At 56.2% G+C, this 16317-nt stretch overlaps 2 protein-coding genes across 2 annotated transcripts in view; one reads left to right on the top strand and one right to left on the bottom strand.

Annotated features, from left to right (window-relative positions):
- Positions 1 to 226: 226 nt before the first annotated feature.
- On the bottom strand, positions 227 to 1635 carry LOC142019603 (zinc transporter ZIP1-like). The gene is made up of 3 exons (XM_075006726.1): positions 1539 to 1635; positions 1129 to 1259; positions 227 to 883 (listed from the first exon to the last, which is right to left on the bottom strand). The coding sequence occupies exons 1-3, from the start codon at positions 1633 to 1635 to the stop codon at positions 227 to 229; spliced, it is 885 nt and encodes a 294-aa protein (XP_074862827.1).
- Positions 1634 to 16317, top strand: part of STRC (stereocilin) — a 48365-nt gene continuing 33681 nt past the window's right edge. The window contains 7 exon segments of the mRNA XM_075007225.1: positions 1634 to 1765; positions 6279 to 6333; positions 7388 to 7442; positions 8290 to 8541; positions 11952 to 12511; positions 12614 to 12638; positions 13578 to 14922. Of these exon segments, the coding sequence (XP_074863326.1) occupies positions 1634 to 1765; positions 6279 to 6333; positions 7388 to 7442; positions 8290 to 8541; positions 11952 to 12511; positions 12614 to 12638; positions 13578 to 14922 (2424 nt within the window).

Here is a 16317-nt window from a genome sequence, read left to right on the forward strand (position 1 = left end):
CACCTTGGCGCAGCCAAGAAATTCATTCAGGTCCTACAGCAACTCCGGAGCAAAACCAGGCTGCCTGCAGCCCTCAGCCCAAGACCCTCTCGTCCCTAAAACTCTGCCCCAAGGGCATCCCAGTCCATGTCCGGGAGAAGGTGGAATGGCAGGTGCTGAGCCTGCAGCTGCTGGTTTCCCAGGCCTGTGCCTGCCGGCAGCAGCTGTCCAGGCAAGGCCAATGGCGTCAGCCCAGGAAGCGCAAGGCAGCCATGACTGAGAATCCCAGCAGCATGGCAAGCACTTTGGGCAGGCGGCACTTTGAGGAGTTCAGCTCATGAGGCAGGATCTCAAGGAAGGTGATGTAGACAAAGGTCCCTGCAGCAATCCCTTCCAGCAGGCACTGGGCCATGGTGCTACTGGGGCCAGGGTTCTGCATCATCACAATCCCCACTGTGATGCCAAGGGGAGACATGAGGGCAAAGGTGCCAATCAAAGCCACAAACCAGCAGGTAGGGACCTGGCTCTGCAGCAGGAGGAAGGAGAGGCTGACAGCAATCACACTTTTGTGCACCAGAATGGCAATGCAGATCTGCAGCACCTGGGACTCTGTGTCCTGCAGCCCGACGGCCAGGCCCTCAAACAGCGAGTGCACTGACAGAGACAGGAAAAGGACAAAGGAGCGGAAGGATGAGTGGGCCTGGAAGTCTGCAGGGAAGTGGTGAGCACCCATCTCCACCACCCCCTCACCAGAGTCTGCTGGCTGGGGGGTGGCTTCCCCACAGGAGAGGAGAGGAGTGGCTTCCCCTGACCGCCGCTCATTGCAATCCAGGACCACATGCTCGATTATGAGAACCAGCCAAAAGCCAACAGTCAGGACAAATTCAGGCACGGGGAAATCCACCTGGGGAAGCAGAGAGAGCGTTAGCAGAGCAGCTGGCTCGAGCCCCAAACCCAGCAGAGCAGCCCCCTGTGCAGGGACGCACCATTCATGAGCCCCACAGGCCAGCTCCAGCCAGCTGGGGGGGGGAGGGAGGCTGCGCTGGGGACGCTGCAGCAGGTAGTAAAGAGGAGCAGCAGGGCTGTCTCCTGGGCTATGCCCATTCCAGAGCTGCTCAGGGAGGGGGCAGGGGGCTGCGGGGTCCCTACTGTGATCCGCTGGCTCCGCAGCTCCTCCCGCATGTCGGACAGAGAGTCAGGCACCATGTCCAGCAAGCCGGCAGCCAGGAAGATGCCTCCAGCCACACAGCTAACAAAGCTGCGCCAGCGCCCATGGGCCCCTGCGCCGGAAAAGGGGGAGTCAACGTGACAGCCTCTCCCACGCCCTGCTGGGCAACACCCGCTGCTACCTCCCACCATGAGGGCTCCTGAGACACCCCTGATCCCACCGGACCCCACCCCAAGGCCTCCCGCCCACCCGGCCCCACGGGCAGGGTCCAGTTTCCAGCGACCATCCACCCCACAGCATCCCGTACGTCTGCCTGGCCTGCGCGACAAGCGCCCAGCTCCCCCACATGCCAGCAGGCGTCCCGCCCGGAGACCCCCGACGGCCGACCCACCTACGCCCCGCAGCCGCGCGGGGAGCAGCCCGCAGAGCAGCGGCAACAGCAGCAGCCCGAGCAGGCAGCCCAGCTTGGCCGCCAGCAGAGACCGCATGACGCTGCCTTCGGCAGCCGCTCGCCCCACGCGAGCTTTGAACCCCCTCTCCGCGGCACGGGCCCCGCCCACGGGCCTCCGGCCCAAACGCAGATTGGCCAGAGCCGCAGAAATGGGCGGGGTCTATGCGGTAAGGGGCGGGGCTTGTGCGGTAACTGGAGCGTCCCGGGCGCGTGGCTGCGATAGAAGCGGGGCTGGGGCGGGGGCTGCATGAGTCCCAAAATGCACCCAGCCCGGCCCGGCCCGGGCATCTGGGGGTGCCGCGGGGGCGGGGGCTGGAGCGGGGCCTGCATGAGTCCCAGGCCGCACCCGGCTCGGCTGTCTGGGGGTGCGGCTGGGGCGGGGGCTGCATGAGTCTCAGGCCGCACCCGGCTCGGCTGTCTGGGGGTGCGGCTGGGGCGGGGGCTGCATGAGTCTCAGGCCGCACCCGGCTCGGCTGTCTGGGGGTGCGGCTGGGGCGGGGGCTGCTTGAGTCCCAAAATGCACCCGGCCTGGCCCGGGCATCTGGGGGTGCCGCGGGGGCGGGGCCTGCATGAGTCCCAAGCTGTGCCCGGCCCAGCCCGGCCATCTGGGGGTGCAGCTGGGGTTGGGGCTGCACTGTATCTTCTTCCCCTGCTCCCTGCAGGCTGCTCCCCTGCCACTTGCCCCACTCCCAGCCGGGGAGGGAGGTGGCCGAAGGTGCCTCCTTGTCTGCCCTCGGGAGGCTCCTGGTCGCCAGTGGTTCACACCCGCCCCGGAAGTGGTGAAGTGAAGGGAGTAAGTGATGGTGGGTCCTCAGACGACGACTCTGGACTGTGGGTTCTTCCACTGGCCTCCAAGGGCTGGTTACTGCTGGGAGGTTGTTGGGCCAGCTGGCCAAAGAGCAGGGTTGAGGGACTCTAGCAGCAAACACCTCTGTGTCTGTGAGACCTGCCCTTCTCTACCAGCATCAGTGCGCCAGGGGCGTGGCAGCCGGGCGTGACCATCACAGACAAAGACCCCATGGCTCTTCCGTCCCGTCGCTGCCCCACGGTTCCCTCTCAAAGGCTGGACAATGCTGGGGGGCGGCAGTCATGTTCAAAGCCCCCAGAGAACACCTATGTGCCCTACTGTGCCAGAGGTGCCGTTTCTGGTCCCCAGCTGGTGACACACAGAAGCAGGAGGGGTAGCAGCTAAGTAACCCTGACCCAGCTGTGTGGTACCTGGCAATACTCCGGCACAGCAAGGTTCACAGCCTGCTGGATGCTGGTGAAACACTTGTGTTTCCATTCTGTCTGCTCTGACTCCGTGCTCTTTTGATCTCAGATTGTGGGGCAGAAGTAACTAGGGGCCCCACCAGCTCGTTTTACATCCCTTTTCTGTCTTGTTCTGCTTTCCCAGCTGAGCAGCTTTAGGGCTTATCTATTTGCTGCTTGTGCACCAAGTTAACCAAGGGGACAGAAGAGGGATGCACCAATTTAAAGTCTACCAATTTAGTTACTGTGGTGGAAAAACTGTGTCAACAAGGCTTTAAGGTTCCTTCTTGTACTATGACAACCCTTGCCCCAGCCCTCCAGGCCTCCAATCACCTTTGTTGACCTTATCTGGAATTTCCTTTACTCTGCCTTTTTGTGAGATACCAGTGATATCACTGTACCCTTGAGTGGGCTGGGGTGGGGGTGTTTGCTGTATGTGTCCACAGTCCTGAGGAGCTGGGAAACTGAACCAATGCATCTTTCTATGGGGTGGGGGCAGCTGGGGTCTTTTTGCCTGCTGCATCTCTGAAGGCGAGTGTGGGCGACTGCCGTTCTTGTAGGAAGGAACATTTTGCTGGAGGGCTCAGGCTGGTGAGAGTCACACACAGAGCTGAAAGGGAAAACCACTGCATGCGGTGAGCAGGGGAGCAGGACAGCAAGGAGTCCTGTGGTGGGCTGTGTGCCAGAGGAGCAGCAGGGAAAGTGAGTTTCATCTCACAATAGCTTATGCCCTAACAAATTTTAGTCTTGAAGGTGCCACCGGGCTCATTTTTTCCTCAAGGGATTGAGCTTCTTAAAGGTGAAGGTCAAACTCTCTGGGAAAACCATGACTCCTGGTCTGCTCATTCACTGTGTAAGGTCTGTCTCCATTTCCTCTGAGTGACAGTCACTTGGCTTAAGCCTTCTGACTCTACAGGCAGCTCCTGGCTCCCAGCTCTAGCTTCCCTGGGATGATCTCTTATGAGAGATATTTGTCATGGTAAGAAATTCCTGCCCCTTGACTTGTTTGCCCATTTGCCGTTGCAGAGGGAACTAAATGGCTGGACCAAGCTGGCTAATTATGAGCTAGATACTAGACATGCTTTGAAGGAAGCCATCCCAGTTTCCTCTCTTACGTTCATTTTTGTTTGTATTAGCACAAAAGAGCCCCATCTGGAGAGGACCCATTTGTACTAGCTGTGGTGCAAGTGGAACAGAAACACTCCCTTCCCAAAGGATGCAAAGCCCCAAGCTTGCCGGTGGGGGAGAGGAAGTGGGAAAGAAGAGAGGAACACCGATATATCCCCCAGTGGCAAGTGCCAGGCACATTCACAGGCCGACAGCAGTCACCAGGGAGATGGGCAGGCATGGCCCTTGCCTTGGGAGAAATGGTGGATGCTGGGAGACTGCAGGGATTCTTGGAAATCACTGCAGATGGGACGGGGCTGCTTTTCTGCTTCTTTACCTGTTCAAGCAGCTGTTCGTATCACCTCCCAAGGGCGAGGTGTGGAGCTTCAGTGTCTGCACACCTCAGTGGGACTGAACCCACCCACTTTGCTGCCCAGCACAGCCTTGGCACCAAGCCTTCCTTGCTGCTGCCTAGCCTGGGAAAGGGTGCTGCCCCGCACCAGTTCAGGGGCCAGTGGAGCTTAGCATGACTTTCCTGGCTGTATGCTGCAGATGGAGGCAGGATACCATGGTCAAGTGGTCCTGTGGCTGCAGTCTGGGGCCTGATTGCCTCCCCAGACTTACTCTGCTGTTGTGCCCTGCAGCGAGCTCCAGCATCTCTGGGCCCCAGCACCTCCCACCCCACAGCCTTCACAGCGCGCAGGCTGGAGCTGAGCCATAAGCGTCCCTCAGAGAAAAGCATCTGGGCAGTGCCACGTAAGACACAGCCTGTGCAGTGGGCAGGCAAAGACCACCTGGAGTGCAGCACCGCTGTCCTCTGGGCTTGGGCTGGAGAATCACTTTGCCTTGCAGAGCCCTGCTGCGCCCCAAGCTGCTGGCCAGGACTCCGCTTGTCAGGGTGACTGGGCTTGGCCTCTTGGGAGAAAGCAGGCAGCTGCCCCCATCCCTGGACGATTCACTGTCTCCTCAGTTATTCTGCATGTGAATGGAGGCCACTGCCCCAGCCATGAATAATGGAGCAGGCTGGGCATTGTGCACATAAGAGGCATCTAGGCTGGCAGACATCACCCAGGCAATGCAAGGATAGGCCTCAGATTACAGGCTTGCACCAGCAGCTGTTGGAAGACCCAGGAGGGTATCAGGTATGGTGCCCCAGTGCTTGGCGAAGACAAATACATCGATTGTTCAGCTTCTTTGTGTGCTTTTCACAGTGAGGGGAATGGGCTCCTGATACAGGGATGGCAGAAAGGCCCAGTTGCTGCCAGTGGGGCAAGGGGAGCGGTCTGGGTGGGGGCTGTTGTCTACCAGTGGGGCGAGGGGAGTGGTCTGGGTGGGGGCCGTTGTCTGTCAGTGGGGCGAAGGGAGCGGTCTGGGTGGGGGCCATTGTCTGTCAGTGGGGCGAAGGGAGCGGTCTGGGTGGGGGCCGTTGTCAGTGGGGTGAGGGCAGCGGTCTGGATGGGGGCTGTTGTCTGTCAGTGAGGCGAAGGGAGCGGTCTGGATGGGGGCCATTGTCTGTCAGTGGGGCAAGGGGAGCGGTCTGGGTGGGGGCCGTTGTCTACCAGTGGGGCGAGGGGAGCGGTCTGGGTGGGGGCCGATGTCTGTCAGTGGGGCGAGGGGAGCGGTCTGGGTGGGGGCTGTTGTCTGTCAGTGGGGCGAGGGCAGCGGTCTGGGTGGGGGCCGTTGTCTGTCAGTGGGGCGAGGGCAGCCGTCTGGGTGGGGGCTGTTGTCTACCAGTGGGGCGAGGGCAACAGTCCCTGAGCCTGTGCCGCTGCCCTGGCTCGGGGCTCGGTTAGCTCCTGTTGCTGTCCTGTGGGTGACCCCCATGTTGGGGGGCTCAGTGCATTCTCTCTGTGGCCCCTGCTTGTGAGCCTGCGGGGTTCTTGCATTTATTTCCCTAAGCATGAGGGAGTCTGTCACAGCCAGGAAACATCCCCAGGTCTCCTGCCTTCCTGCAGAGCCCCAACTCCCAGCTGTCTGGGTGTTCCTGCTCCTTTGTCCTCTCTGGCAGCCCCCCCCCCGCCACACCTGGACATTGTAAAGTGAGTGCTGCGCGTGACGCAGCCTTCCTGGCTGTACATAGTGCTCCGCAGGCTGGGGATGGAGGTAGGTGAGCTGGAATGTGTCTGCTAGTCCCACTGACAGTGTCTGGTGTCATGGTACAGGTCCCCCTCCCCTGTGGCAAGCTCCCTGCTCCACAGTGTGGCTGAACAGCCCTGTGATCACCAGCTTGCGACGGCTCTTGCCCTGCATAAACACACAGAGAAATGGCTTTGTCCCTCCGGTGCGTCTGGCTGCTGCTGCTGCAATCTCTGCCCCCGGCAGGTGAGTGTGGAGGCGCTCAGGGGCACCGGCATGCATGGTGTGCATCTCTTGCAGGGTATGTGCATGAGAAACAGCATCTCAGCTTCGCAAGGGGCAAGGGGCGGTGGGAGCACAGACACTGGGGTGGCAGGGTTGCTCAGGTCAGCAGCCCTGGCTGGGGCCGAGTGCTGGAGACCTGTTCCAGGCAAGTGATGGCTGTGGGCCGGATACAGTCCCCCAGGCCTTTTAATCCAGCCTACCACTGCTGCTCCCAGTTGCTCTCAGTGCTATGGGGGCCAGAAGAGGGTTTTGCCCACTTCCTCTCCCCCCAACAAGCTCTCAGCTCCTGTTCCCTCCCCTCCAACCCAGGTCACAGCTCTCTCTCAGACCCAGTACCCTTTCCTAGATCCCTCCCCCAGGCCAGAATCCTCTCCTGCACCCAGACCCCCTCCAGAACCCTGCACCTCAATACCTCTCTCCAGGTCACAGCCCCTCCTTCCCCCAAACTCCCTCTCACAACCCACACCCTCTCTTGCACTGCGTTCCATAGTGGCCACACTGCTGTTTGGGGTGCTGGCTTTCGTGGCGGCAGAGTGTGTGCCCAGGCCAGGAGGCTTGCCCTCCAATGCTGTGCATACATGCGCTAGTATCTCCGGAGGCTCAGGAGAGCCCCAAGACCTGGAAGCTTTGCATCTCTGGGACAATTGATGATATCCTGGGGCAGCAAGTCCCACAGATGAGCTGTGTGCTCTGAAAAGGTGTTTCCTTGGATCATCTGCCACCTGGGTCCGCTGCTTGCACGTTACAAGAGGGCAGCTAGTGACACCATGGGAAGCTCCCTGGGGACTGGCATGTGCCTGCCTACAGCAATGACTGGCTTCCCCAAGGTACCACCCCTTCTCCGAGTCCGCAGCAGAGCTCACTGAACGCCTGGCAACCCTATGCTGCGGAGGCCAATGTGCTGTACCTTACTGGCAGGGGATTGCTGCTTGCTCACCCGGCCAAAGAGTGACATTGACCCACCGTTACTCGGGGCAGGGAGATGGGGTCCCTGACCAGGGTGGAGCAACCCTAGTTCTCAGTCTTGGGCCAGCTCCAGGCCTTTTCATACAGCTTGGCTTCCCCTGCAGGAGCAGCCATGGACAAGCAGAGGGTCTTGATCCGGGACCTTGTCTCCTCCCTGAGGTTGGAGGACTGGCGGCGGTCTGGTGGCTCTGTCCTGTCCAGCCTTCCAGCAGGCCTGAGGCAGCAAGGGCTACGTCTACACGTGCACCCAACTTCGAAATAGCTTATTTCGATGTTGCGACATCGAAATAGGCTATTTCGATGAATAACGTCTACACGTCCTCCAGGGCTGGCAACGTCGATGTTCAACTTCGACGTTGCTCAGCCCAACATCGAAATAGGCACAGCGAGGGAATGTCTACACGGCAAAGTAGCACACATCGAAATAAGGGAGCCAGGCACAGCTGCAGACAGGGTCACGGGGCGGACTCAACAGCAAGTCGCTCCCTTAAAGGGCCCCTCCCAGACACACTTTCATTAAACAGTGCAAGATACACAGAGCCAACAACTAGTTGCAGACCCTGTATATGCAGCACGGACCCCCAGCTGCAGCAGCAGCAGCCAGAAGCCCTGGGCTAAGGGCTGCTGCCCACGGTGACCACAGAGCCCCGCAAGGGCTGGAGAGAGAGTATCTCTCAACCCCCCAGCTGATGGCCGCCATGGAGGACCCCGCTATTTCGATGTTGCGGGACGCGGATCGTCTACACGTCCCTACTTCGATGTTGAACGTCGAAGTAGGGCGCTATTCCCATCCCCTCATGGGGTTAGCGACTTCGACGTCTCGCCGCCTGACGTCGATTTCAACTTCGAAATAGCGCCCAACACGTGTAGACGTGACGGGCGCTATTTCGAAGTTACTGCCGCTACTTCAAAGTAGCGTGCACGTGTAGACGCAGCTAAGATGATATGCAATCCCTGGTGAGGAGTGTGCTGGTGGGGCTGGAGTCCTTGGGGGTCCTGCCTACAGTGGGGAGTTCTCCATTCCGGGCCCTGTGGCAGCGCCGTGGCAGCAGGAGCCAGATTTCTGGCTTTCTCCACAACATCTCTGCACACCTGGAGAAGCGAGAGTTGGCAGCGCTGAGCAGCATGCCCGGGGCAGCCTGCTGCAGCACCTCTTCTCTCAGCGCCCTCGGGCCCCTGTTCTTCGTCTGAGGGAAGTCCTTTTCTCACTGCGGGGCAGCCATGGCTGGGACTTGCTCCTGAGCCTCACCCAGAGCTTGCTGAGCCTCTTCATAAGAACATAAGAACATAAGAATGGCCATACTGGGTCAGACCAAAGGTCCATCCAGCCCAGCATCCCATCTGCCGACGGTGGCCAATGCCAGGTGCCCCAGAGAAGGAGAACAGAAGACAATGATCAAGTGATTTATCTCCTGCCATCCATCTCCTGCCCTTGTTATGAAGGCTAGGGGCACCATACTTTATCCCTGGCTAATAGCCATTTATGGACCTAACCTGCAAACATTTATCAAGCTCTTTTTTAAACCCTAATAGAGTCCTGGCCTTCACAGCCTCCTCGGGCAAGGAGTTCCACAGGTTGACTGTGCGCTGTGTGAAGAAAAATTTCCTTTTATTAGTTTTGAACCTACTACCCATCAATTTCATTTGGTGTCCCCTAGTTCTTGTATTATGGGAAAAGGTAAATAATTTTTCTATATTCACTTTCTCCACACCATTCATGATTTTATATACCTCTATCATATCGCCCCTCAATCGCCTCTTTTCCAAACTGAAAAGTCCCAGTCTCTCTAGCCTCTCCCCATATGGGACCCGTTCCAAGCCCCTAATCATCTTAGTCGCCCTTTTCTGAACCTTTTCTAATGCCAATATATCTTTTTTGAGGTGAGGAGACCACATCTGCACACAGTACTCAAGATGTGGGCGTACCGTAGTTTTATATAGGGGAAGTATGATATCTTTTGTCTTATTATCGATCCCTTTTTTAATAATTCCTAACATCCTATTTGCCTTACTAACTGCCGCTGCACACTGCGTGGATGTCTTCAGAGAACTATCCACTATAACTCCAAGATCCCTTTCCTGATCTGTCGTAGCTAAATTTGACCCCATCATGTAGTACGTGTAATTTGGGTTATTTTTTCCAACATGCATTACCTTACACTTACCCACATTAAATTTCATTTGCCATTTTGCTGCCCAATCACTCAGTTTGCTGAGATCTTTTTGTAGTTCTTCACAATCTGTTTTGGTTTTGACTGTGCTGAACAACTTGTGTCATCTGCAAACTTTGCCACCTCACTGCTTACCTCATTTTCTAGATCATTGATGAACAAGTTGAACAGGATCGGTCCCAGGACTGACCCCTGGGGAACACCACTAGTTACCCTCCTCCATTGTGAAAATTTACCATTTATTCCCACCCTTTGTTTTCTGTCTTTTAACCAATTCCCGATCCATGAAAGGACCTTTCCTCCTATCCCATGACCACCTAATTTACATAAAAGCCTTTGGTGTGGGACCGTGTCAAAGGCTTTCTGGAAATCAAGGTATATTATGTCCACTGGGTGCCCCTTGTCCGCATGTTTATTAACCCCTTCAAAGAATTCTAATAGATTAGTTAGACACGACTTCCCTCTGCAGAAACCATGCTGACTTTTGCCCAACAATTCGTGCTCTTCTATGTGCCTTGCAATTTTACTCTTTACTAGTGTTTCTACTAATTTGCCTGGTACTGATGTTAAACTTATCGGTCTATAATTGCCAGGATCTCCTCTAGAGCCTTTTTTAAATATTGGTGTTATATTGGCCGTCTTCCAGTCATTTGGTACCAAAGTGGATTTAAAGGATAGGTTACAAACCACTGTTAATAACTCCGCAATTTCACATTTGAGTTCTTTCAGAACCCTTGGGTGAATGCCGTCTGGTCCTGGAGACTTGTTACTATTCAGCTTATCAATTAATTCCAAAACCTCCTCTAATGTCACTTCAATCTGAGTGAGTTCCTCAGATTTGTCACCTAAAAAGGTTGGCTCAGATTTAGGAACCTCTGTAACATCCTCAGCCGTGAAGACTGAAGCAAAGAAATCATTTAATCGCTCCGCAATGGCACTGTCTTCCTTGATCGCTCCCTTTATATCTTTATCATCCAGGGGCCCCACTGCTTTTTTAGCAGGCTTCCTGCTTCTAATGTATTTAAAAAACATTTTACTATCGTTTTTTGAATTTTTGGCTAGCTGTTCCTCAAAATCTTTTTTGGCTTTTCTTACTACATTATGACACTTAATTTGGGAGTGTTTATGTTCCTTTCTATTTTCCTCACTAGGATTTGACTTCCACTTTTTAAAAGCTGCCCTTTTCTCTCTCACTGCCTTTTTAACATGGCTGTTTAGCCATGGTGGTTCTTTGTTAGGTCTCTTACTGTGTTTTTTTATTTGGGGTATACATTTAAGTTGGGCCTCTAGTATGGTGTCTTTAAACAGTTTCCATGCAGCTTCCAGGGATTTTAGTTTAATTACTCTACCTTTTAGTTTCTGTTTAACTAGCTTCCTCATTTTAGTGTAATTCCCCTTTTTGAAATTAAATGCCAGAGTGTTTGACCGCTGCGGTGTTCTTCCCAACACAGGAATATTAAAAGTTATTATATTGTGGTCACTATTTCCAAGCGGTCCAGTAACAGTTACCTCTTGGACCAGATCCTGCGTTCCAGTCAAGACTAGATCGAGAATCGACTCTCCCCTTGTGGGTTCCTGTACTAGCTGCTCCAAGAAGCAATCATTTAAGGCATCAAGAAATTTAATCTCTGAATCCCGTCCTGAGGTGACATGCACCCAATCAATACGGGGATAATTGAAATCTCCTATTATTACTGTGTTTTTTATTTTGATAGCCTCTCTAATCTCCCTTATCATTTCAGCATCACTATCACTGTCCTGGTTAGGTGGTCGGTAATATATTCCTAATGCCATATTCATATTAGAGGAATGAATTGTTATCCATAATGATTCTATGGAACATTTTGATTCCTTTAGGATTTTTACTTCATTTGATTCTATATTATCCTTCACATATAGTACCACTCCGCCACCCGCACGACCTGTTCTGTCTTTCCGATATAATTTATATCCCGGTATGATAGTGTCCCACTGATTGTCCTCATTCCACCATGTTTCTGAGATGCCTATTATGTCAACTTCCTCCTTTGATATGAGGTACTCCAGTTCACCCATCTTATTAGACAGACTCCTAGCATTAGTGTAAAAGCATGTTAAAAAACTACCACTATTTATATGTCCGCCTTTCACAGACGCGTTGGATTTTTTTATATGCGATTGTTTCACATCTGATCTTGCCCATATATTATTTCCCACGTTCCCCTTCTGACTAACTTCTAGGGAATCCCTATCTATGGAGCCTCGTGTAAGAGAAGTCTCTGTCCGATCCAGGTGCTCCCCTGCACCAATCGGCTTTCCCCCACCTCTTAGTTTAAAAACTGCTCTACGACCTTTTTAATGTTTAATGCCAGCAGTCTGGATCCACCTTGATTTAGGTGGAGCCCATCATTCCTGTATAGGCTCCCCCTACCCCAAAAGTGTCCCCAGTTCCTAATAAATCTAAACCCCTCTTCCCTACACCATCGTCTCATCCACGCATTGAGACTCTGAAGTTCAGCAGAGAACACACCCTGCTCCGTGTCCTGCAGCAGAACAGGACAGAGCTTAGCAGCCTGGGGGAAATGCTGGCTCAGGTGCTGCTCACTGGGGTGCTGGGCCAGGATGGATCTGGCTTGAAGGACACCTACTGCACCCTGACGGGCCATGGGAACTGCAGCTCCAGTACAGCCTGGATGTCGCAGCTCCTGAAGCTCTTTGAGGGCAGCAGCTGGAAGCCAAGCATTCATCTGCAGCCTGTGGTCCCTGCCCTGGCTCCTGGTCTCTTCAAACCCTTCCCTGTGCTGCCTGGGGCCTTCCAAGAGCTAAACCCCAGCACTGGAAGCCTCTTGCAGGTCCCCCACACCAAGCAGCCAGGGCTGAGCGCTGGGGGGGATTCTGCGGAGGACGCCCTGTGGAGGACCCTAGAGGAAGCCAAGCAACGTCTCCTGCGCAGGATGGGCCGATCGCTCTACACCAGTGTCCGGAGGAAGGTGTCGCGTGTGGCTGGGTTGCTGCTGGATGAGGTCTCCATGGCCCTCGGTGTTCCTGAGTCAGACCAAGAGGGGAAGTGCTCCACTGGTGAGTCATTCCTTCCCAGGACTCGTGGGGCGCCCAGGCCCGCCAGGCACAAGCTGCACTGGCTGAGTCCACAATGCTCTCATTCCTTCCCTTCTTTTTCAGGGTCCCTGCAGCAACTACTGCTGTGGTGAGTCATGGGTGCAGGCCGGCACGTGGCCAACAGTCAGAGCCATGGGCTCCTTCACTCTGAGGTGGAAAGCCCCTGCTTGGGCCAGGCTCTCTGAGGGGTCATGCCAGTCCTGGGTCCAGTGACTCCAAGGATTTCAGAAAAGAAGCCTTGACTGTAACTTCTCCTGGCCTTGCCCTAGCTCCAGAGGCCGACTGCTCATCTGCCTAGGGAGAGCTGCTGTAGGGGCTCCCAGAGGGGGCCTGGCTAGGCGATGGCAAAGGGATAGCATGGCAGATGCAGCGCTAGCTTCTGGGCCACTTTGGACCAATGAGCCCTGTGGTTACATACCTGGCCTCTTGGGTACAGGAGAAGAAAAGATGTCCCTTTTCCTCCTCTTGGAGAGAGACTGCAAAGACAAGAGGGAGCTGTGTTGGTTGGGGGGCTGGGACACAGCAGGGCACACAGCAGCCACAGCCAGGACACCCCGAAGATTCAGGCTTTGTATGTTGTTGATGTCCTCCATGGCCCTGCTGAGAGACAGGCTGCATTGCCTGGGAGAGGCAGGGGCTGTCCTGGCTCAGGCAGGGCTGGGGGCTGTCAGGGAAGTTGTGGGACTCGCTGCGAAAGGGTCCCAGGAAAACACCAAGTGCTGCACAGAGGAGGAGGGCCTGCTGGGGGTGGGGCAGTTTATGTAGGGGAAGAGGTGGTGCCTAGCTTTGCTGCATGCAGTGAAGCAGTGCTTGGCTGTGGGGGATGTAGCCAGGGGGACTGAGACAGCCGAGTGTGTCCCTGGGCTCTCAAGTATGCAAGTGAAGGCCAGAGGGAGCATCGGGGCCAGCTTGGTTTAGGAAAGGGGGAACATAAGGGATTTCCCCAGCTCATGCAGATGGGCGCCAGGGAAAGTGTGGTGGAGGCTCAGCAAGATACATGACCAGCTCCTCTCTCTGCTATTAACAGGGGCGTCAGGCACAGCATCAGCTGGAATGCCCGGGCCCTGGGGTTCAGGTCTAGGACCGTCCCCCCGCCTCCGCCAGTCTCGAGCCGCGTGCCGCCCGCCCAGGAGCCGCGTGCCGCCCGTCCAGGAGCCGCGTGCCGCCCGCCCAGGAGCCGCGTGCCGCCTGCCCAGGAGCCGCCCCAGATCACAAAGAGGGTACCTGGAGATGCCCAGGGTGAGCCCTGGCCTTCAGCTGAGGTTCTGGAGTCTGCCTGCAATGACACTAGCCCAGGCCTGCCTGGCATCTCCAACTTCACTGTCTATCTTTACTGTAGCCTAGTTAATGGCTCAGCCAGCTCCAGCCAGCCCCCTTCCAACCTGGAGGCTGCATGCTCCAGCTCTGCCTGCTACTCCTCTTCTGCCAGCTGGGACTCCATGTGGGTGAGGGCATGCAGGGAGTCCTTCCCTGGCCACTTCAATGCCACAGTCTGCAGCAATGCCTCTCTGCTGCAGCTGCCCAGTTCCAACCAACCTCTGATGGAGCAGCTGTGTGCCAGCCTCCCTCTTCTCCCCAACGGCAGCAGCTGTCTGGAGGGGCTGCACAGGGCTGCTTGGGGCCAGGAGGGTTTCTGGGGCTGCCTTCTGGAAAACCAGACTCTCTGGACTAAGTGGCTGTGCAGCAATGAGAGCCTGCAGGCTGTGCCTGTGGAGAGCAGCATGTGGGTCTTCAGACTCTGCCATGGTCACCAGCTCCAGACACAGGCACTGAACTCCACACAGCTTGGGAGCTCTGACCCTTGCAACTTCCATTCCTGGAGCCCCCAGGCATTCAGGAACAGGAGCCTGGTGGAGCAGTGCAGGGGGGCGAACCTCACCACCTTCCAGGAGCTGGTGTGTGAGAATTCCTCCCTCCTTGAGTCTTTGGTGTCTTCCCACCCCTGGCTCCGGGACCACTGCTTGGGCTCCCTCCAGAACGGGCTGTGCTTTCTGCAGCCCCTCCTGCACAACTTGCCTATTTCTTCTTACTTGGATGCATCTCGGCTCTGCCGGGATCCTGCTTCCTACCTGCTGGGGCTGGTGTCACAGTTCACACACTGCGAGGCGGAGACTCCCAGCTGGATCCTCAGTATGAACTATCTCCTGCAGTTGTTGGACTTCATCCTGCCCTTCTCTGAGCTAGAAGAGGTGGGGCAGGCAGCCAGGGACCAGCTGAGTGAGGCCATCCTGCTGGCCAGCCTCCTGGACAATGGCTCCTTCTGGGCCTCATTGAAGGTTAACTCCTCTCTGAGCATCCTGCAGGCGGTGGGTCAGTACCTGAGGCAGGAGCATGATGCCTCCTTCAAGAAAGAGCTGCTGAGCTGCTTCAGTGTGAGTGGCTCTGCTCCCTGCCTCCAAGCGAGTGAGAAGGCTGACAGGACACTCACGCTCCCAGCCCACTTCAGCCCCAGGGTTCTCCGCCCATGCAAGCTATGCTGGGGCTAAACGCCAACCCCTTGCACAGCCCAAGGTGCGGGATCACTCGTGGCTGCAATCCCCAACATAGTCACGTGGGTGTGCGCTTGTTGAGCTTGTGATGGAAGCAGCACTCCATGCCAGAGATCCCAACACTGCTGTCATCATCAGTTCTTATCAGTGTGCTGACCCCAAACTCTGCAGTGGAGAGCAGCCCCTCCACCTCCACCCCACCCCAGCACTGGGTGCTGCATGGACACCAGGTCTCCAGAGGCCAAACCCCTGAGTCAGACCCTAAGCACCCTGAGAGCTGACAGGAGAATTGATTGGGTGTCTGCTGCTCAGCCACCTGCTTTCAGGGCCTTTCTGGGGCTTGTTTTCAAGGCTGCCTCTGCAGCCACGTTTGCTCTCGCAGAGCCAAGCTCCCTGGCCCGGAGGGCCTGCAGCCTAGCTGTGCGGTGTCTGGACTCCTAGCCTGCTGCCCCTCCCTGGCGTGCACTGCCCTCCGTTCCCAGGGGTGTGAGCAAACCAACCACAGACCCTTAGAGCTAGAAGGGACCAGCAGGTCCATCAGTCTCCTCCTTGCCAAGGTGCGGGAGTGGTGGCTCACCTGCCCCAAGGCAGATGCTGTGTGCAGGGCTGGATGGGGCATGTGTGTTGGGCATGCTGAGGGCAGGGAGGCTGGCATGGAAGGCAAACCAGTCAGATGCACACAGGGGTCTCTGAGTATCTGCCAGCTGAACTCAGAACCCCGTGAAGCCTGGGAGAACTACGGGCTAGCACAGTAGCCCTTCTCCAGAACTGAAGCCAGCAGTGCTGGGGGAGCAGCTGCACCCGCTGGTGGGTACTGGCATGCTGCAGCCATTGGTGCTGCCTCCTCAGGCAGGTGCCTGAGGAGCCCTGTGCCCCAGACTTGGCTAGGTTCCATGCCCAGTGAGAAGGGAACGGACCTTTGGCCTGTAGTCACATGCCGAGCTCTGCAGCTCCAGCAGTACCTCTGAGAGCCAAGGCCCTTGTTATGACCTGGGGGGAGGGCGGTCAGCCACCCCTGTTCAGCTTTGACTGTGAGCTGCCCTGTTCACCAGGCTCCCCAGCAGTGACTGTGGAATTGGGTTAATGGGTAATTTAACAGCTAGCTGAGCAATTGCACAGTCATTGCAAACTTCCCCCAGGAGAGTCAGAGTCCCCTCTGGATTGGCACCATTGGCTGGCACCAGGCCTGTGGGCCTTTGGGCAATGCAGCATCTTGCTGCTCCTGGGAGCACAACCCCTGGTGCTACCCTGCTGATCCCCAGCCCTGTTTGCACCAGG

The sequence above is a fragment of the Carettochelys insculpta genome, chromosome 12, assembly GCF_033958435.1.
Source record: "Carettochelys insculpta isolate YL-2023 chromosome 12, ASM3395843v1, whole genome shotgun sequence".
NCBI lineage: Eukaryota > Metazoa > Chordata > Testudines > Carettochelyidae > Carettochelys > Carettochelys insculpta.